At 35.9% G+C, this 22,897-nt stretch overlaps 1 protein-coding gene across 4 annotated transcripts in view; it reads left to right on the top strand.

Moving 5' to 3' along the window:
• The window catches only part of ABI2 (abl interactor 2), a 59,375-nt gene that overhangs the window by 21,482 nt on the left and 14,996 nt on the right, over positions 1-22,897 (top strand). For 2 of the 4 annotated variants that reach the window (XM_082763762.1, XM_082763761.1), the window contains exons 2-6: positions 930-1,097; positions 9,907-10,083; positions 20,551-20,648; positions 21,198-21,344; positions 22,373-22,497. In XM_082763762.1, the coding sequence (XP_082619888.1) occupies positions 930-1,097; positions 9,907-10,083; positions 20,551-20,648; positions 21,198-21,344; positions 22,373-22,497 (715 nt within the window). The remainder of the gene's footprint in view (positions 1-929; positions 1,098-9,906; positions 10,084-20,550; positions 20,649-21,197; positions 21,345-22,372; positions 22,498-22,897) is intronic. The other 2 variants (XM_082763764.1, XM_082763763.1) reach the window with 1 other exon arrangement.

Below are 22,897 nucleotides of genomic sequence, written 5' to 3'. Positions count from 1 at the left end.
TCAGCTGTTACTTTAGAAACAGCACCATCAGCCTGTGAGGAGGCTAAAGATGACCTAAGTGACATTCAGAGTGTATTACAATGTCTAGCAAACTGGAAACTAAAGTCTCTTAGCATCTTAGTTGTGTGTTTTACCAGTGGTTTATGCTGTTTTCTTTATACTGAATTAGGTTCTAGTAATGTTTAACTATTTATGGGAGAAACACCTTAACAACTAGCCTCTTAATTTATTAATTCTAATGTTTTTTGAAGTAAACGTATGTTCTTCTAGTGTATATTTGCTGGCTTGGTAGCCTAAGTATTTTAAGTGCTCTACTACTAGAAAAATAGAAGAAAACAGACTTGTTCTTTTTAACAGTGATTCTTCTGATCTTTTAATTCAGCCACCACTTTCAGGGAAAAATTATAGTTCATTCACTGTGACTGAGTGCTTCCATTTTTAACGACTGTTTGTGGCAATAATGAGGTCTATATAATTGGAGAGGAATATGGTACTTGGCAGATCCTTGCAGGCTCTTTTGAGAGTACACATTGAAGTACAAAGTTTAGAAGGGAGTCTAAATTCTGTAACAGGAATTGGATGAACTACCAAATCATGAATATAAAATCATAAAGAGTATTAAGTATTTTGGAGTGCTTTTAAAGTTCATTGCAAAGGCACAGTATAAGAAGTTGCATTTCCAATATTTCTAGAAAAGATTAGCATGTTGTATACTAGCGTAATTCCTTTTTTAAAATACTGAAACTGTTAAAATATGAAGTTAATATATTTTGTGTAATGAAGAAATGTAAAGGAGGAGAAATGATAACTTATGTAGAATTAGTTGGACTCTATAATTCATTGTCCTTTAAAGACAGGCAAAGTGAGTTCATTCCAAGAATGTTTGTGTGATAGATTTTACTGAATAAACCTTTTATTTCTGCTTTCAGTCGGCAGATAAGCAGCGAGCCCTAGAAGAAACCAAAGCCTACACAACCCAGTCATTAGCAAGCGTAGCCTATCTGATCAACACTTTGGCCAACAATGTTCTCCAAATGCTGGATATCCAAGCATCCCAGCTTCGACGCATGGAATCTTCAATCAATCATATTTCACAAGTGAGACCTTTTTCCTGATTTCTTGTTCTCTGTTCATGAAATTATACAGTAGATAAAACTCTCACTGCATGTGACTTACCTGATGTTCTGTGAATAAGAAAAATAGTTGCATTTAAAACAGAAGGATGCATTTCTCCTCATACTAAATCTAGGAATGGGTGTCTGTGTGATTTGGTATTTGTGGTAGTGTGAACACTTTACATAGGATAAGAGATTAAATGTAATCTTCGACAGTTTATTGTTTGGGGTGGGTCCATTTTGTGTATGAAGTAAAAAGCGCAGGTAGATGAAAAAACAAACCAACAGAAAATTATGTTAACAAATTGATTAGACTTTCCAGTTCCTATTTGTGACTTACTGTGTATGGTATTAAATAGCTACAGACACTCAAAATTTAAAAAGAAAAAAAAAAAGAGAGAAAAAAGCATGAAACAGAAGCTGGAAAACACTACTTGTCATCTGTCATCTTTTTACTTTAATTGTTGCTATCATACTGGCCTCTGATGGCAAAAGCGTAGGTGTCTTTTCTTAATAAAATTCAATTAGCAATGATGTGAACAGAGTAAAACTAATGTTTCAAGTTTATGTATGGCTAGAGAATGCCTGCGATTGTTTGCATTTTTTTTGAGGAGCTAAAAATAAACTAAGCTACTGTTATAAAGAACCCATGTCCTACTCCTGATGAGGGAGTTTTGACTGCCAGAATAGGCTGAGGATGAAATGATAGATTTATTGGAGGCTTACATGCCCATGATGGGTTAAAAAGAGAAAGTAAGAGCAATGATACAGCACATTCTGTCCTTCTACTATAGGAGAATTGTTAGGTTTCCTGACTGAATATTCTGTCTTATTCAACCAGGACGTTTTGGCTGCTAGTGTTTCTTGATCTCCACATGATAATGTTAAATATGTAAATATATATGTATATATAAAAAAATGTGTGTGTGTGTATGTGTGTATATATATTGTGGCATTCAGAAAGACATTTGAAAGTGGGAGCTGTATAAGGTAGGAAATAGATAGTTAAACAGTATGTAGATCTGGAAGAGACTCTGGGGATGATGCAGTATTATGACAGAGGAAATCTATCTGCTTGAGGGTAGGAAAGCTCTGCAGGAGGATCTGGATAGGCTGCACCGATGGACTGAGGTCAACTGCACGAAGTTCAACAAGGCCAAGTGCCGGGTCCTGCACCTGGGGCGCAATAACCCCAAGCAGAGCTACAGGCTGGGAGAGGAATGGTTGGAGAGCTGCCAGGCAGAGAAGGACCTGGGAGTGATGGTGGATAGTCGGCTGAATATGAGCCAGCAGTGTGCTCAGGTGGCCAAGAAGGCCAATGGCATCCTGGCTTGTATCAGGAACGGTATGACCAGCAGGGCTAGGGAGGTGATCGTCCCCCTGTACTCAGCTCTGGTGAGGCCGCACCTCGAGTACTGTGTTCAGTTTTGGGCCCCTCGCTACAAGAAGGACATCGAGGTGCTTGAGCGGGTGCAGAGAAGGGTGACAAAGCTGGTGAGGGGCCTGGAGAACAAGTCCTACGAGGAGCGGCTGAGGGAGCTGGGCTTGTTCAGCCTGGAGAAAAGGAGGCTCAGGGGCGACCTTATCGCTCTTTATAGGTACCTCAAGGGAGGCTGTAGCGAGGTGGGGGTTGGCCTGTTCTCCCACGTGCCTGGTGACAGGACGAGGGGGAATGGGCTTAAGTTGAGCCAGGGGAGTTTTAGGTTAGATGTTAGGAAGAACTTCTTCACCGAAAGGGTTGTGAGGCACTGGAACAGGCTGCCCAGGGAAGTGGTGGAGTCACCATCCCTGGAGGTCTTTAAAAGACGTTTGGATGTAGAGCTTAGGGAAATGGTTTAGTGGGGACTGTTAGCGTTAGGTCAGAGGTTGGACTCGATGACCTTGAGGTCTCTTCCAACCTAGAAAATTCTGTGATTCTGTGATTCTGTGATAGGAAGCAACACGACAGCAGGACAGACAAGTAGTAAGATATATTTTCAGTTTTCATCAGTGGGTCAATGAGAGTGGATGGATGTGTTTTATTATTGTTCAGAAAATGTTTTACCTGGGTGCCATGTTCTTGATGGCTACTTTTTCTTTTCTGTTGTGTGAATGATCATACAGTTCTCCAAAAGTTGAAGTTGTGTCCACAGAATGGATTGAGATCTGTTAACTTGTTGATGCTGAAAGGGTTGCTAAGCTGGTAGAGATCTGGACCATCAAAAGAAGTGAATAATTTTTTGCTATCTTAATGAGCCAAACTGGCTTACTGAGTGGTAAGATGAATTCCAAAACAGGTGCAAAGGAAGTGGCCAGGTGGATTTTCCCTTCTGGTGATAGTATGCTATTAGATTGCATCAGTTATCCCATGCAACTGCATCCTCAGAAATAAGCTGAGAAGTTTGATTTCTTCTGCTACATGCTTTTTGTTAATCCATGGACAACTCAGTGGTTTTTGTTTGTTTGTTTGATTTTCTCAGAAAATGTCTTATGTTACTCTGTGTGTGTGTGCATGCTGTATATATGCTGTGTATATGTATATATGCCTCTGTGTGTATGTGTGGTAAATGTGCTTGTGTGTGTATGTATATGGTTCTTGAGTGGTTTGTACCAGTTGACAAGTATTTCAACTATTTAAGAGCCTAACACAGAATAAGGATATGGGTAGAAATTCTTTCACTCAGGCTTCACTGGATTTTCCATTTTTTACATGCATACAGTTTATTTGGCACACAGTTTTTCTAAAGCATGTTTTGGGGAGACTGTCAAGGCATTTTTAATTTTTTCTTTTGAGAAACTGAGTTTTATACAGACTGAGATGTTAGGCCAGATTATCTTTGGAATTTGAACAAAATGGACTATTACTTAAAGTGGGGTGCTAAATTACCATTACCAAATACATAACAGAGATGGAACAGCCAAAATTCTTAGGCTGCATTTGTACAACCAAGCAAAGTTAGAAGATATTTCTGAATTTGTTTATATTACGGTAAAATTGAAATTGAGGGTATATTTTGGTTGTGGTTTTTGTTACCATCCATATGTCAGATGTTCCCTTAATCTTCATGAAAGAGGTGATGTCAGAAGAGCAGACAGTATTTGAATTTTGGGTGTTACTTACATCAAGTGTACTGATCCAAGGAACTTAATGAAGTTGCATTCAATGCACTCAAAAGTGGGTTCATCCCATGATACTGATGTTCCAGATGATACATTCTCCCTATTAATTTTGGTGGTTACTTCTTAAAAAATCGATTTATTTTGTCACAGTTTATATGTAATGCACAATTTCTGTTCAGTAACTCTGATTGGGATAAGCCTAATCTGCAGAAGATTTCTTCAGTCTTTTTTACTTTGGGTGTCAACTGTAGTGGATTGTCTTTAGCACCACATTAAATACCTCATGGTATAATATCTCATGGCTAAATTAACATTTTGGTCAGTCTGACTTGAAATGATGACTTGACTTGATAACTTTGTATTAATACTTTGTTCAGTGGATATTGATATTTAAATATAGAAAACACTAATGCAAATTACAGTATATAAATGTATAGCCCTGCTTTTAATTATGATTCAAAATTCCACATACTCTCCAAAGAGGGAAGCAAAATCATTTGGCTCTTAGTAAGAAAACTTTTTTCGAAAGTGCTTGTTTTGCTCAAGTGACATTCAAACTCGAAGACACATGATTAACTTCAGAATATAAAATATTCTAGTTCTCTGTTCATACACAGAATGCCAATTTATGTCACTTTCTGTTTCCTTCTAAATGCCAGATTAATCAAAGAACTGAAAAGGAAGCTGATAATCATTTGTGGGTTTTTAGATTATATTTAGGTCCTGAATAAGGAAATCATTACTATTGAAACTATTTTTATGCAACTGATTAAATCCTATTGGTTTAAAATTTATTATTACTTTGATTTGGTCTGAAGGCTGATGAATGTGTTCTTGCTTGCCTTCTTTATCTTTGTCCAGAAATAGATTGTATGCAGTGTTTCTTATTTGGCTGAAGATTACAACACTAAATACAGATCTTCTGTATAAATATTTATACTTATTTTAAAAAATTGTGTTAAAATTTTTTCAAGTTATGTGACATGTTGATCGTATCCAAACAGTTTAATCTGGCAGATTTTCAGGTTTTAATATTTGTTTGATGAGAAATATTTTGTCAGATTTAGTTACAAAATGGTCTTAGTGAGCAAGTTCAGCTTTAAAATTCTTCTCTGCTGCTAATTATATAAACAAGTATGCTATCACAAAGAGTTGAAATATAGTAAGAGCCATCAGTTATGTCCAGTGACGCAGTAGGATGGAGAAATCTGCTTCATCCCCTTATGGAATTTGTCTCCTATGAACTTGCCAGTCATAAGTAGTGAATTGACCGCAGACTGGAGCTTTTCTGTAGTCAGCACGTAACACTTAGCTGAACTGTTACAGCATGGGTGAGCTTGCTGGTGTCTGCAGGGATGGTCACTCAGACCTTCGTTTGCTATATCAATAAAGGCTCCTAACCATGTTCCGTTGTCTTTTTCTTGCAAGTTAAAAGAATAACCAGACTTATTTAAAATCGGTAATCTAAGTCTAACTCTACACAGTAGATATTACTAGATTATGGAGCAGGTAGCTCTTTAGCATCTTAGTATGATTGTGACCTTTTAATGTATGAAATACGTAAAATTTAAGTTGTGGCAGCTAATATGTTACATTTCTGACATTTCAGTAACTCATTCTTACTATGAGTAACTACTCATTATTTATTATTAAAAGTAACTACTCCATTTTTCAAGGTAATTTGAAATAAGGTTGTTGAAATTCTAGTAAAATAATGTAAATAATAATAAAAAAAAAAGCTCACAATACTGTATTTAAGCAACCTTTTCTCTTAAGATTTTTTTTTTAAATGAATTTTAAAAGCCTAAGCTAACAAAGTGACAATACATTGATAAAAGTAAATGGAAATCTTTTGAGCAGAGGAAAAAATGAAGGCTTATGGAGGCTTTTGTTTCTGAAATTTCACTGTAGATTGGACTTTCAAAGTGCTAACTTAATATTCTGAGAAATTTCACTTACAGGTAGAATGTCTTTCAAAACTCTCTGGGTTCAGTGATTTTGATGTGGAGAACAATGTTAATTTTGGGATCCCAGACATAGATTAATATTTTTTATGCCTTAATCTTTAAAAGCATTGAAGCGTTTTTTTTTGTTTGTTTGTTTGTTTTTTAACTCGATATGGAAACTTGATGATTCAAAATGGCCAGAAAATTTCTAATAGAAACAATGAAGTGTTTTATACGTGTTTCTCTTTAAGCCAGGCCTTACCTTACTGTAGGCATCTTGGAAGGTGTATTTAACAATGGTACTAAAGAGCCTAACTTCTCACAAACTGTCACCTAAAAGCTTTTGCCAAAGGAGGTGAAGCAGTAGGGGAAAAAGGTGCATAACAGTACTGTCAGGAGCCTTACATTTCTTATTGGAGAATAGCGTAAGTTCTAGAAGAGCAGAGTGTATCCCCTCTGCTGTTCATGCTAGACTTTACGAGCTCAGTATTCTTTTAGTCCAGCTATATGCCCGAAAACTTAATTATACTTTTTTTGTGGTCTTCTTGGAGATTTTCTGAAGACAGTAATTTAAAAATGACATTTCTCCATAGATGTTTATAAATCACGGAATAAACATTCTGTTGGCATTCTTCTGTCTCACTTAAGGGATTTATGCTAGTTCTTGAGGCAATAATTACCTGTGCATTGAGGATAAATGTTTTCATTTTCTTTAGTAGCAGGTTAATCTTTGTTCCTTTTTGTACTAATCAAATAAGTCAACGTTCCTTTCTGCTATTTTATAAAATAAAAGATCTTAAGATCTTTTGTCTCTAGTAATCTACTAATCAAGAAAATGAAGTTTTGGAAAAACCTTCCAACAGAGTGCTTTTCAATACAATTTTGAGAGTATTTACCAGAAGTGGGTGCTGTTTTAATACACTTAGTTATTCCATAGCTGTTGAAGATAAAGGAAATGTTCTGAATCATCATGAAAGAGAATTCCCATTAGACGAGCTTCAGGATTTAATTAGATTTTATGCATTTTATTGTTTGTTACTGTAGTCATGCCTCACTGATCACTGAAGCCCTTAAGGAAACTGGATGTGCTTACAATTCCTTTTAATAATTAATAAAACTCTCTCATCATTCATGGAAACAAGTTTCCACTGTGCCAAGATACCATCACGGCAATAGCATGTGCATTAAATATCTTCACTCATCTTATGTTTGTAGATAGTTGCATAATAAAATACTGAAAGTGCATGGTTAAGTTCACAGAGGTCAAGCACTTCAAATGCAGAGAAAGGAGGAAATAATCTTACCAACACTGGACTAATTAATTTCTTTCTGATCTGTAGATCGAAGTCAAGGCACTGAAGTTGTACTGTGAAAGTCATAAAGCAGTTTTGAAAGTCCAGATTCAGATTCTTAAGATTCTGATGTTGCAGTGCATTCAAAACATTGTATAGCACTTGAGATGCTGTTGCAGCTGGGATTGTTTAACAAATAGGATCAGAGGCTTATGAGGCAAAGCACATAAGATAGGCAGTATAATGTTTCCGCAGTTTTCTAGTGTCATGTCTAGACCACAGATAAAGTTTGAGATAGCAGAGATTGAATTCTTCAGTGATATTAAATATGAGAGCAAGTTGTTTCAGTCACATACAGTTATATAAAAAAATTAAAAATAAAAAAAATGTTTGTGCTTTCTAACTCCCCAGCAGATGAGGTGAGGATTCTGTAGCCAGTCTCTTTGGTATGACAGCTTCTTGTTCCAAATTCCTTCCACTTTTCCTTCCGCTATGCTATAAAACAAAAGTCTGGTAGGGATTATAAAATGTGATGCAAGAGAAAATACTGAATCCTACCCTGACACAGAATGATACGTTTTTGGTAGAGTGGACTGGGACATGTTTATGTGCTGTTTGCACTGGTGCTTCCACAACCTGTATGAGCTGTATATAGACGTGGTCATCTTAGGTAAAATTGAATGGGGAGCAGATTAGTTATTAAACCAGAAGTCATTGAAATATATTTCTTTTTAGCTTGCATGAACTGTGAATTTCTGCAAAGGTATTGGACAAACTTGGCTGGCTTTTCGTGAGGGTGATGGAAAATATATCCCAGATTTTTTAACTACCCCTATTATGTTTCAAATCGTTACTCAACAAACTCAAGCTTTCCAAGGATAGGGTTGCCAACATATTTTTTCTATTTTTTCTGTGGCTTTGTTTTAGAGAGCTATGCAGCTCTGGTAGAATCTACAGTTCTGGGCAGGTGGTATTAGAGGTGGAAGTATTAGAAGATATATTGAGTACTTAAGTTTAGCAAAGGTGTAAGATATTGAAAATACGTTTTTGGGAATTACTGGGTAATCTTGACAGGTAGTAATTTAAATTTGCATATAATGCCTCTGATATTTGTTGAAATTCTTCTCTGGAAGTAATGTGAAGAAACAGGTTCTTGGAAATGTTTTGTTTGTTTGTTTTTATATTTAAAAATATTTTAAATGTAATACATATATACAGGATCTTTTTTTACTGGTTTTGCTATCTGTGGCACAAACAAAAGGGTAACCAACCCTACTGCCCCAGTGCCTGCCCTGAGAAAAATAAAATTAAAAAACCTTTGTTTTGAAAATGAGTTCTTATTCGTACCTGTTCCTTGTTGCTACAAAACCTTTGTCTTAAGTATGAAAAGATGAAAAATCTTTCTGGTACCATTCATGGTCACTGAAGCGATGACAAGAAATGTTGTGAATGATTAGAAATCCTAATGATGACAATTCTGGGTGTTTTTTGCCTTTAACCTATAGCTTAAATGTTTGTTCACAACCAGCAAATTTTTTGTAAGGAAAGTTGTTTTGTCAACAAAGAATTATTATTTTTTAATGATGCAAGCAGTGTCATGCACCTTGATTTAAGAGTTGTGTTTTGTTTGTTTGTTTGTTTTTCTCCTGCAGGGTTTTTTTTTGGTAATAATTTATTTTTTTCTAGTCTTGTTACCAAACAAGATTCAAGTACATGTTTTCAGACACTGAATTTTCAGTTGGGCTTTGTCTTACACTAGAGATTCTCCTGTGGTACTCATTGTATTATGTGGAGGAATGGCTTTTCCATGCTGGCTTTACCCATTCCAAGTAAAGGCACTGGGCTTAACCACTGGCTTCATAGTGGATAGCTAAATTAGTACTGAGCACCTTCTAAAATCGAATTGTTACTTTGTGATGAGCAATTTGTAGTGACTGAAATACCTGGTCCAATTTGTCTGAGTGAAATTTTATTCTGTTGTATAGCTACCAGTCCTATTTTAGCAAACTGTTTTACACTGTGAGAAAACCACCTTATGGTTTGTTTTTCAGGTTGTAAAAGTTAAACTTTGGGAAAATACCCCTCTGCTTCATCTAGTTGGAGACTATTTCAAAGACCAGTTTAGAGAGCAGTTGTAGAATTAGAAAGAATAAAAGAATCATATAAATGAGTGTCAGTAACAGGAACTAAGAATGGAAAGAAGGTATTTTGCTGAATTGTAAAGAATGAAAGTAGTAGAAAACCCAAAGAACCTGTGATTATCAGCGTGGGTTTAGAGGTGACAAGTTCAACAATAAATTTGACAAAGATGATGTAAGCAAGTATATATAGTAATATGTTCAGCACAGTATACAGAGATTTTCAAAACATTGGAACTGATTCAGTGTTTTCTTTTCTGCTGACTCTGTATTCAAATGCATACCACTGTTAGTAAATACACTGCGTCTTTTGTAGACGGTGGACATTCACAAAGAGAAAGTTGCTAGAAGAGAAATTGGTATCTTGACTACAAACAAAAACACCTCAAGAACTCACAAAATCATTGCACCAGCTAACCTGGAGCGACCAGTTCGCTACATCAGGAAACCTATTGATTATACAATTCTAGATGATATTGGACATGGAGTGAAGGTAGGTGATGTTGTTAAAACAGCCAAACTGCAAATACATTGTCTTTGTATATTTTCAAAATAATCTGATGCTTTTCATGATAATATACCAGTTTCTCCTTCCCTGGCCAGTATGTCTATACATGTAAGAGGAGTTCTGCCCAGATTGCAGTTGCTCTTTTCCTTGTCCTTTCCCCCATGTTTCTGAACCTTGCAAGCTCACTGAATCTTATTTCTGAGGATATTTGGGACTGTGGATCTCAGCTTTTAAAATGCTTCTAAACACCTTGTGTGATGCTGCAATTACTTGTCAAGTTAGTTGTTAGGATATACCTGAGTAATGAAAAGCTAATGACCAACTGTCAAATTTCTCTCTGAATTAGCAACACAAAGTATGTTCCAGCTTTAATTGCACTTGGTTTAGTTTGGAGCTCACCTGAAAAAAGGGTTTGCATAAGATTCTTTGTCCTCTTTAATTTCTGTCAGTCTGTTATATCCTGTAATGTGCTTTGCTAAAGTGAGCTCTCTGCAATTTCTGTGCCATACAGAGTTTAAGAATGAGAATATTGCTGCCAAGTTCAAAGCCAGCTGTTCCTCCCTTTTAAAAGTAGGAAAAAAGGAGGGATTTCAGGGCAAATATCAGGAGGAGACACAACTTCTGGCTGTTGTATGCAAGTGGTAGATAAGTGCACACAACGGCAGCAATGTCATGTGTGAGATTATTTTTTATTTATTTATTTTTTAAAACATGTCCTGAATGTAAACATAGTCTTAGCAGGTGTGAGCTCACTGTTAACTTGTGCTGCCAGGAAAACAAATATGGAAATGAGAACACTGACAGTGTTAAAGTTCCAGGAGAAGAAAGGTAAATAATACAAAGCATTGTCATTTTTTCATGACAAACTAACAAATCAGTAAACCTGCTAAGTAGCAGTAAGGTAAGATGCTTCTTCCAGTCAAAATACACCAGAGTTTCTTTTGCTTGACACCTAAATGCATTGAGTCATCAATGATATTCAATTTGAACTATCTACTTGGATAGTCGTAATGACAACAGGTTGTTTGGCCACTCTTCAAATTCTTAATAGTCCTGTTTAGGTATCTCTTCAGAGCAATTATATTCGAGTCTTCTTCACATCCTGTTAGTTAACAGAAAGTCTATTTTCCCCATTTTTTACCAAAAGAGTCAGCCTTAATTTGTAACCTTAAATCAGATTTCAAAACCACTCTTTAAGTTGGAGGGAACAACAGCAGCAACAACAAAAGAACGCACACACGTACACCATCATTAATAGCTACTGTTTTGGCCAGGAAATTGTTATAATTTATATGTTAAAATCTACTGCCAATTCAAAATTTGAACTTATGCACGTCAGCAGAACTCCTTCTGGGTATGGACAGAGCATATTAACCTGCAGGATTACCATTGCTAATATTTTAATGAGCACTTTTGTTTTAATGAGATTGTTTTAGAACTCATAAAAGAATAGTTTTTAATCGTTCTACAACATGTTATTTAGCACTGGCTCTAAACCATTACAATTGTTATCCCAGTTACCTCAGTGTAGCAGAATCATACCCACTGTGGTGCAGTGAATTATGTTCTACTGAAAGGACATAATTCATCACATGGCTGATGACTCAAATGTGTGTTTGCATCCATTTGTTATGCTTGTGATATGCTTGAAATAGCATCCAAATGATATTTATAATGTGCTATATTAATCTGGAAAATTAAGAAGCATTGTATACTTAGTGAAACAAGAAGGAGCACTTGTTGTCTTTAATCATGCTATCTTTAATCTATGGAATTTATCTTTGGATCAGTTAATCGGGTTAATCCAGCGTTCAGTGCATAGGAAAGAACCACTCTCTTGCTGATGGGGAGAAAGTGGTTAGTTGTGTTTGACAACCTGTTGTATTCATTCTGATCAAGTAAATACAGAATAATTTTTTAAATCTCTATCTGGAGGACAAAGAGAAAAAAAATAAAAGAAATAGGAACTTTAAATTTGTCTATCTATAGCTGTTTATTGCTTGAGCTGTGGCATTTTTCCCTTCAGATCAGTACTCAGCAAGAGTTATTGGATAAATAGCATTGAAGTTCCAGTTAGTATCACAGTATCTGTCTGCATTCTTAGTTCTCCATCTTCTTTTTTGGCTGTAGGGCTTTCCCTCTAGTACTGGGACACAGCATTGTTTATTGTCAGGGCAATCAAAGAGATAAAGTAGCAAGCGTTCATTGCAATCCCTGAGAAATCCCTGATGAACTGTACAGAGAGCAATATAGGGGAAGCACAGAACATTCTTGGCCATGAAATCCAGTATGCCATGTTGAGGTAAATAGTTTAACCTGCTATGGCCATGGGAAAAGGTGCTTTACAGTATGGTTTCATAATAGGGGAGAGTGAGTGTAAATGCCACTATTATTCTTGCACTCCCTCCTCATCTGCATTCCCTGAAGTCACAATGCTGCAAAAATCCCAAGAATTTATCTGAAAGAGATTTGCTCTTTTTTTTTGTTCTTTAAATATTCATGGGTTACAAAGTCTTCCAATCTACTTTTCCTTCCAAAAGGTTCTCTGGTCAGGAGAATGCGGGGGGAGGGGAGGGGAGAGTTTGATCCATTCGAAGTAGTGTGTAGTTGCATTAAGGTACTGTAATTATCAGGCAGTACTGCTGAGGGAAATGTCTCCCACTGATGGACCCTTTAATGCAGTTGGCCACTTTCTGGCCAGTACAGGGGCACCTGGCTTTGCTGTGTAACTGTGTGAAGCAGAGACCATTTTGGTTAATATCTCCATGGAACTGAACTTGAAGACAGGATGTTTTCTAGTAAATTGGATTATATTTTCTTTAATATGTTAGGGTCTCATTATGAGCTGTGTGGATGGACCAGAGTAGTCACTCTGGATGCTCTGCTGTTGAGATTCTGCCATACATAATCTTCAGTGTTACAAGAAGTCTAAGAAATGTAATGTGTTTAGATCAGCTGAGCTGAAAACAGATCAAAAATACTCAAATGGAAGGACTACTTTTTTTTATTATAGGGAAAGAAAATACATATGCTATATATATGCTATTGAGCCAGTAAGATGTCATTTGACTTCATGCCAGACAGCTAGCACTTAAGCTTTAAAATACTTCATTCTTGGTTAAGGTTTTAATATATAGTTTAGAAAAAGGTTCATGACGTAATAATTTACTCTTGATCTTTGTGCAAGAGGTTTCTCATCGCACCAGGTTAAGAATTAACTAACAGCATTGTCTAGGAAAGAGCATGTGTTAGCTTAATATTCTAGAGGATTTTGTTCACCTAATTGTAAATATGCAAACACAATTAACAGAATTTAAATGAGCTCAGGGTATTGATAAGTCTGTTCTTTGACAGCTCCAAAAATTAGTCTCTGAAGTTAATCCAACTAGATCTTATATTCCATTCTGAAAATTGGTGACTTTTTGTTAGCACTGTAAGAACTTCAGTAAACTGAGTACAAACATTTGAGCATTAATTTTCAGGTGTTAAATCTAAATCCTTTGTGATCAATGTGTGTTGAAACTTTCAGCCTGAAAATCTTTTACTCATGACACATTCTGCTTTAGCCACTCTTTTTATGATCTACTGATACATTATTTTGTTAATGCTGAATGCTTAACTTTTTTCTTTCTTTTTCCTTTCTCTTCATATCCTGAAGTTCCAACTAACCTTTCAATGCTTTTTTTCCTTACCTCTTTTATTTGCTCCATTTATGCATTAAGTGGTTGCTTAGATTTAAGGTAAGAAACCCCAGGGCTGGATTTCCATTCTTATTCTTCTGAGACTATTACACACGGGGAGATGGTTATGTGAATGTTATAGATTGTTTAACACAACACCTGCTCTCCTTCCTGTGTATCAGATATTCTGTTGAAAGACTTCATTGTGGATAAATGTTTGACGATAGAAATTGATTTATTTATGTAAGGAAACTAACACAATTCATTTTAAAAGCTTTCTGGCAAAATATTGACTAACTTAAGCGTATCTACCAGGTCATTTACAAGGGAGGAATGTTGCGCTTACCATGCCTAGATGAAAAGATATGTGAATACTTAGCAGCTGAATAGGAGCCTCCCCCTGTGTAATATTCTTTTTATCCTATATACGGTGTGAATTATGATTTGATTGGGATTAATGTTTCAGTGTAAGATTGCTCCAATAAGGAGCTCCAAAGGTATGTAAAAAGTTCAAATCTGAACATTATTTTTTAAAGTTGCAGTATCCTTATTGTTGTCCAGAAGCTGCTAGCAGTATTTAAATACTGAGAGACACTCATATATGTATTTTTTTTCAAATTTGGTAGTTGTGTAAAATCCTTAATTTCCCATAAATAGCAAGCAAAGTGGTTTATGTAGTAGAATATTAAATGAGTAATGCATCAAAAAATCAGACTGAAGTATGGCAAATTCTCATAAATCTTAGAGAAATTAAATCGTTATTAGTGTTAGTGGCTGCAGATGTTACAACAAAAAGCATAAAATCAATTGGACAAGAAATTAACGAAGTTACATGATATTACATTGGAATTCATAGTACCTTAAAAAATAAATAGGTTGTACCTTTATTTAGTGTTTTGGTATCATCGTCTTCCTGAAGTGCAACTGATTTGGTTATTTGGGGAAGGGGGAAATGAAGTTTTTTCAGTAGCAGCCATGGTTTCAAAGAGGGAACTGTATTTTAGAATGTAGAATACTGATATTTTATATGACAATATTAATTAAACGAAGTTCCAAGTGGATGTGGAGTTCTTTTTAAGTATTTTCCACAACTGGGAAAAGCTAAAATAAAATCCTGCACATTCCTGAAAAGATTGGCTTTTAAATAGCTACTGCTGGAGATATCCTAACAATGTCCCTGTTGAATTGGCCAGCTGGTAATTTTAATAAGGTATTTAAGTGTACGTAGCATATCTGATCACAATGAAAATTGTTAAATAAATGGAGATTTCTTGCACGTCATTTTAAATTTACTTTTACGTGAGTGCCTAAGGTACAGTATTTCTAGTCACATAGTGTTTAAATTGGTTATGTTTGAGAATTAAAAAGTTAATCTCCCTGTTTCTGCATAGCCCTATGAAGTGCATAGTTGTAATGCTGAATACCCCTTATTCTGCACACAGTCCATGCTAAGTGGTGCTTTTCACAGTGATTTGAAAAAAGGAATTGGCAATCTGTCAGTTTTCTTTGTTGCTCTCTGCAGTTAGAGTTATGAACCATCCTAATGACTATCCTAAACATGCATAATCTGTAATTGCACAATTTTTATATTTTATTTAACTGCCATATCTGCATCATCTGCAGTGGTGAAAAGAGTCTCTTCAGCTTTTCAGAGAAAATTATTTTTCAGTTTATAGGTTTGGAATGAAAAATAACATTATTTGTTATAACAGCAGTTAAAATACATCTCCATTTTTAACTGGAGTGAACCTGGTTTGATTTGGAAGATAAAATATGTCAATCAACTTGTGATTGCCAAAAACATGAGGGTTTAAAAAAATAAGATTAAAAAAAAAAAAAAGGCAAAAACTGTACAGCCTCCCTCTTAGTGGACGTAAGAAGTCTCACCATAGTCACAGTGCATCAATCTGAAAGAAAAGTAAAAAAAAAAAAAAAACCACAACATAGTTTCATGTGAATACTAATTTTACTTCACTTGAGAGGTTATATATGAAGTTCTTAGCCTGTATTTATTTTTCATGGCTGCAAAGAAACCATAGCTTGGTGAGCAGTTATAAAATTAAACTGACTGATGGGACTAACTGTACTTGTGTGTAGGTAGCTTAAACTTAAATTTTAAACAAATTGTGAAGAAAATTCCAGCTGCAAGTCAGAGGAGTATCTGTACCACCTCCTGTCAGCAAATCAATTGAAAATTACATTGTTTAAGCCTTTTTCTATTTGCTGGACTTGGTTCTCCAATTATTTTACATAGGTGAGTGTGGTAAAAACAGGTAAACTTGCTTGCTGAAGCTTTTACTTACGGTTATTGGACAAGACAGTGAAATTTAGACATTTCACTTCTATATCAAACAGTTAATCAACTGGTGAAAATATGGTTTAATTAGACTTGCAAAGTAACTATTCAAGTGGCTGAGCACAGCCTGAAAAGGAGTTTACTCTGAGGTAGCAGATGACAGGCAAAAAATCTGTCAGCCTCTCTGTAGCTTTAACAAGATGAAGCAAGGCGTGGGAAGTTAGTTTTCATTCAGCATTGGGTTGTTTTTGCTGGCGTCAGATACAAAATCATTCAAGAAGGCTGGATAGCTGATTGATGTTTCTGAATGTCATCCATGCAACATTACTGCTGGGATGCTCTTTCTTAATAGATTTGCAAAATTGTTTGCTGACCTGAAAGGTTTAGAAAATCAGATTTGACAATAGAACAGCCCTTAAAACATTACTTTAGCTTTAGAAAGTAGTTCTTTGTGAGGTTTGATTGTGTAGAATATATGCTATTGAGGCTTTTTGGGGAAAAAGTTTAACTTGGTAATGAAACTGACAATGAGGTGTTACACTGAAAAGTAAAAATGTTGTAGGTTTAAATCTTTGCTGCTGTTAAGGCCTTAAAGCTGTGTAAATAAACTGTTCAGTGCCTTAAAGCTGTGTAAAAAACTGCATTTGTGCAAGTATGTTTAGAGGGTCTGGTGACCAACTGTATCTGACCAACTATGTATTTCTGCACTTCAGGGAACAGTGCCTCTCTTAAACAGAATAATATGTAGTGATAACTTCAAGCCTTCTATTTCTTTAAAGTTCAGTTTACTGCTGTTACTGTGGAGGTGGATCCCAGAGCATACTCTAGGATGTGTTACTTACCCAAGATCTGCTTGGTTTAGGTTTATGCAATTCCTTCTGCAGCAAAGCTTCATATTCCAGCTCCAGCACTGCCAGAGTTATAGGTCTGATCTTTGGACCTTTTATTTTGTAGCCCTGTTGCATGCTACTTAATGTACAAAAAGCCTCTATAAGGTATCCAGTCAAAGAAATGCTTATCTGGGAGTGTCTGTCTTCTCTCTAGAACTATTTAGAACCCACCCCCACCATGTAATTTCAGTGGGTGATGTTTTCTGCTTTTTTTTTTTTTGCTTCAGGGGAAAGAAGCAAAAAAGTTGGAAAAATCTCTCCATTAATTCTGTGTGGACCATGTACAGTGCTTTTCTGGGTTTACTGGGTTGTCTTCTTTCTTGTAGAACACTCAGCTGTTTGTTTCTTTTTTTTTTTCTTCTTCCTCTGAGCTTTGTGTCCAAATTGGTTTTGTCTCTCTTAATTTTTTATTTATTTATTTTTTAGCACAATCGTTAGCTGTTTTGACAGTAGCAAGCAAGGACAGAAGTACTTCTTTGTATTTTTTTTTTTTTTTGTTTTGTTTGTTTTGTTGTTGCAGGCTCTATTTCACCATACAGTTTCCTAAAAAGAATTTGAAATTTCTGTGCTGCAAACTAACCACCAATCTGTGGAGTCCTGCAGCTAAGGAGAAATGTCATCAGAAACAGGGCAATTTCTAGCAAGGTCCAGCTTACTCAGAAATTCCAGCTTAATGAGAAAACTGATTTTTTCAAATTGGTGACAAACCCAAATGTAACCTTGAGTTCTAGTGATTGCTTTGGATTGTAAAAGTTTGTAAGAGGATTGTATATGGATGAGGATTTGGGTATGGAAACTCTTTCCAACTCTATGTCCAAAACAGGAAAAGCAGTAGGCAACAGAATAAAGTTTTGCAAGGGTTGGGGGAGTGTTAACAGCTTCCTTTTTCCCTTTTTTTCCTTTTTCTTTTTTCCTTGACAAAAGGAGAAGGAAGTTGGAAATTTTGCAATGTTTGTATCAACTGAAGTTACAACTAGTATAGCTTTAAATTTTATTTTCATTTTCTTTCCTCAAGACAACCTGTAACCCTTTTAGTGTCTTGCATAATATTATTTCTACAGGTCTGTCTGCTTTGATTAGAACTGTTGGAATAAAAGTAAAAGGGGAAGTTATTCAGACAGAATTGTTTAACTTGCACTAGTTAGTCTTAAAGTCCTGTCAGATTTGAAGACAGTCCTGGTAAACTTTACTTGTTCTTTCAACATTTCAGTTTCGGTGTTGAAAAGTTATTTCAAAGAGCCTGAAACTAAGCATTCTGTCAGTGCACTTCCCCATCTTTCAGACTAGTCTTTCTGAACAGCTTCTTTGTGACTGAACTTTCTTGTTTAACAAAGGTTATTTTTATTTCAGCCACATTTTCTAAAGCTGTCTTACCATCCTATGTTAGGATGTTAGTTAGTGTTAATAAAAGAAACTGGCAGTAACTGGAGTTCTGCATTGGTCGGGCAAGTATTGCTTCCACATCTTACTGTATGCTGTGCTATGTCACTTCACCCTCCAGCTGCATTCCTCTCCTTTTCATGTGATTCTAGCACAGTGGAATCCTAAAAAGTCATTTTTCTTCTTGTAATTACTGTATGCACATAATACCACTCTTGAAAGTAGGGTTAAGTAGGATGCTCTCTTAACTGTAGCACATTCTGTTAACTGTGAAGTGATAGCTAGTGCTGACATCATCTGGGGAGAAACCACAGTGTAGCTAGTTAAAACACCTGCCAGGACTGCTCAGGGACACACAGATTGGTCTAAGTTTGCTGTCCTCTAAAGACATCCAAAACCCCTGTCCTACTAGGCTTAACGGACTGTTTGAAATAACCTGTAGCAAATGTTGCTGTGAGTTTTTAATTAAATGGTGTTGTTTTGTTTTGTTTTGTTTGGGCAACTCAAATAGATGGATGAAACAGACATCTTTAATGAGATAAGAAATACAGGGGATGCTGCAACTTTAAAAAAAAAATAAAGGGGGGGGGATTTTTTGCTATTTCTTGACGTTCCGTGTATAGAATAAAATACGATTCATTTTACATTTTCCCTTTTCCCTTCAAGTAGTTGTAGTTCAGTGCTTACCTCATCCCTCACTTGACTTAACTTTAGAATTATTGCTGCTTAGAGTTGGCTTAAAGGACTTTATAACGCTATTCAAAAGACTTTTCTTAAATTGACATTGCAAAGCACTTTTTGCACAACTGAATCCCAATGTTTGTCTTTGAATCTGACAAAAACAACAACAACAACAAAAACTTACAAGGCTTGGTCTTCTTTTCCTCCCAGGAAATTGAAAATGTTGTAACACGGGTTCTTGAGAGCTAAGGAATCAAGTTTCAGTGTCAGAATACTGAACATATTATGCTTTACACTGTCCTCAGTACTTACAAATTCACAAAAGTAAACATTTCCAGGATTTTAAGCAAGTTGTTATAGACAAATTATAAAGAAGTAATTTGCCTTTAACGATGTTTGCAAATATTATTAATGTGTTGACTACTGTGCCATTTTTTTATATGGGAGGTGGGGTCAGTAGACAAGACTTATACTTTGGAAATAAGAAACACTGAAATACAGCATGACAGGAACAACAGAAAAAGGGATGTAAGCATACTTATTTTGGTTTGTTGAATATTTTTGTGCCTAAGCAAGAATTTGAGCATTCATAAATCAAAAGCTATTTAATGGAGACTTTTAAGAAGATCACATACAGGTTCCTGTAATGGTGCACGCATTGAGAGAATTATGCTTGGCTGGCAGTATGCAGGTAAACAAAATGCCTACATCAGTAATAATTGTTTACGATTTCTACATTGATCAGACAGTTAGGAATGCAGGTGATTTCTTGATTTTTAGAGGTTATAGTAAATTCTCTTATATAAAAGTTTCTTTGTAATTTAACCTGAAAGAATGCAAGGGGATGACTGTAGTCACATCACATCACTGCAAATAATTTTTCTCCCCATATGTTTATCAATTCTTAGAGGTCAGTTTGCTACGAATTTGGTGGGGAAAGAAATACATCTCTGTGTTTTACTATATATAGCTTTATCTGTAATTTTGCATGTGTACTATTAATATTTATAACAAACAGTTTATTAAATTATTTTAATACTGTGAAAATATTAAAACATTAATGGAACATATTTGGACATTATGTTGGCTTCTCTGTATTTGTATTAGTTACATTAAGTTGTGGCCTATTATATAAACCTAAATATTTTTAAAGAGTTCTTAAAAATATTCTTTGAAATTTACCATTTGGTAGGGCAATGTGAAATAACTTTTGTCTTAAAAAGTGACTGGGAGGTTTAACCAATTCACATACAATGCCTGCATTGTCACTGATTTAATGTTTGTGATAGCCCAAAGACAAATTCACTCTTTGTATATATAATTTTTGAAAATCCTATGTAATAAAGAGTCCTTTGAGCGCAACTCTTTGAGTTTTAGCAGAGTGGAAATTGCATATAGAATGCATGGCCTCTCAATTTATTTTTTGTTTAAACCTTCCCCTACTTAGAATTAATTGATAGAGGCATCTCTCTCCTTAGACAGTGAGCTTAGTGAAGGCCATTTCTCTCCCCGTTCTTTCACGCAGGTCAGCACGCAGAATATGAAGATGGGTGGGTTGCCTCGTACAACACCACCCACCCAGAAGCCACCAAGTCCACCAATGTCAGGAAAAGGAACTATTGGGTAAGTGGAGTTACCAAGCATGTAAAGGGTTTAGGTGAACAAGGAGAGGAAAAAAAAAAAAAAGATTCTTTCTTTTTGTGTGGTTTGTTTCGGTTGGTTGGTTTTGCTTTAACCATCCACAGGATGAGAAGTTGCATCAGCATCCTCTTATATTGATCATGTCTTATATACTGGATAACACATTTCTGTCACAAGATAAAGGGCATCATCAGCCCTCCTAACAGAAACATTTTTTATCATTGCAGAGCACTTAAAACTACATGCTTTAGCATAGAGAGTCATCAGCTGTGTGGTTTTGACAGGTGGTGCTAAACAACTGGAAAATTAGCATGTGGCGCTGTTGTACATGAAGTACATGAAAAATGCCCTTGACTGTTTTCTCATCCTCTGAAGTAGATATTGCAGACTTACAGGAAAACATTTTTAACTCCTGATGATGCTTAGTATGTAGCAAATGTTTCAAAGAATGAAAAATGTCTTTGTCTATACTATCTTAATTTGCTTCTTTGCTAATTTGCTTATTATCTTAATATGCTTGTCCTTGTGTAGGCGTCACTCTCCTTATCGTACTTTGGAGCCAGTACGTCCTCCGGTGGTACCAAATGACTACGTGCCTAGCCCAACACGCAATATGGCTCCCTCACAGCAGAGCCCTGTTAGAACGGCTTCTGTGAATCAGAGGAATCGCACATACAGGTATTCAGAGTAGTCCCACACAAAGTGTACTTAGTATTTTATAAGTGTATGGACAAAAATGCTATGATAAATGTGAAATCTATCTGCATCTTGACAGTGAAGCTTCAAGCAAGGATAACTGGAGATGGATGCCATTTAGCATGTCGACAATGTGCTGTAATAAAACTGGAATAGTGAATTGTGAATGGTTCGTTTAATCCTATGGTTGCATTAATTTTAGTACTATAACATAGTTATTGCACTTAATGCTGTACTAAAATTTTGTAATCTTCCAAGTGTTTAGACTGTGATATTTTGTGAAGTGTTTACAAAACTGGGAAAAGACATTGTACACAACTTAAGTTTTGCATGTTGAAGGACTGCTTGGTGTGCTTACCATTCACATTTTTGTTTGAACCGTCTTTGTTTTTAGATTGAGAAGTTGAAAAAGAGCATTGTATTTTGAGGATATTGAAAACTTCAAACACAGAATAAAGCTGAGTTGTATTACTAAAGGTTCTGTAGAGAGCTAGCCTTCTCTCTAGGATAATGAGAAGAGTTTCATGATATGACAGGTCTAAATACTTCCCTTGGAATCTTTACCTTTTAAACTTCATGAGTACTTGATGTTGGCTAAATAGATTGGCTTAATGTGACTTTTACTTGATTATCTTAAAATTTTCCTATTTCAGTAGTCTTACATGAAAGCACGTAAAGCAGAGTTTAAACAGTCGATACCTTTTTTTAAGTTACAGCAAAAAGGTCTGTATTTGCTCAGCAGAGATTTTACAATATTGGAATGGCATGCTTTGGCATTACGTTCAGACGTGTTTCATTTTGGAGGAAGTTCACTAGAACTAGGAGAAAAATTGTAACCAAAATGACAATGACTACTGAGAAAACTAAGCTTTGTATTGGTCTTTATCATTGTTTCTTTTCCCTTGTTCCCTGTTACTCCTCTGAATTAGTTAAGGTGCTGTCTGAGGGATCTTGTGTTTCAGCATGTAGAGCAGCATATTCATTTCCTGGGTTATTTTGGTTTCTTACAGCAGCAGTGGGAGTAGTGGAGGAAGCCACCCAAGTAGTCGGAGCAGCAGTCGAGAGAACAGTGGAAGTGGCAGTGTGGGTGTTCCTATTGCTGTTCCCACGCCATCTCCTCCCAGTGTCTATCCAGGTAAACAGAAACTGGCTTTTCCTCTTTCTGACCCAGCATTAGCTTCAGCATTTGCAGATCTCCTAAAAACCGTGATGAGTAAGCCCCAAGAGGAATCTCCAAATTCATCTTCCAGAAGCATGCAGTCCTTGAAATCGGTCCTAGCTATTGCTAGTATGAATCTGACTAAAGTAAAATGTTTTCTGGGAGTTTCTGATGTTTGTTAGTGTTTATTTTATATATTACTTGATTTATCAGAATTTTTTGCCTGGCTGCATGCATAGGACCAGATAGGACACAATTTTTTTGGTGGGCTGGGGAAACACCTCCCTTGTCCTTCTAAGCAAATTGATGCTTTTTCATTGGCTGTCCACGCAGGTCTATAGAAGCGTGCTTTTAGAAAATTAGATTAAAAGAGAGG

This window comes from Aythya marila (genome assembly GCF_965140915.1).
Source record: "Aythya marila genome assembly, chromosome: 6".
NCBI lineage: Eukaryota > Metazoa > Chordata > Aves > Anseriformes > Anatidae > Aythya > Aythya marila.
The sequence above is the reverse complement of the archived record's forward strand: the minus strand, read 5'-3'. Positions and strand labels throughout refer to the sequence as shown.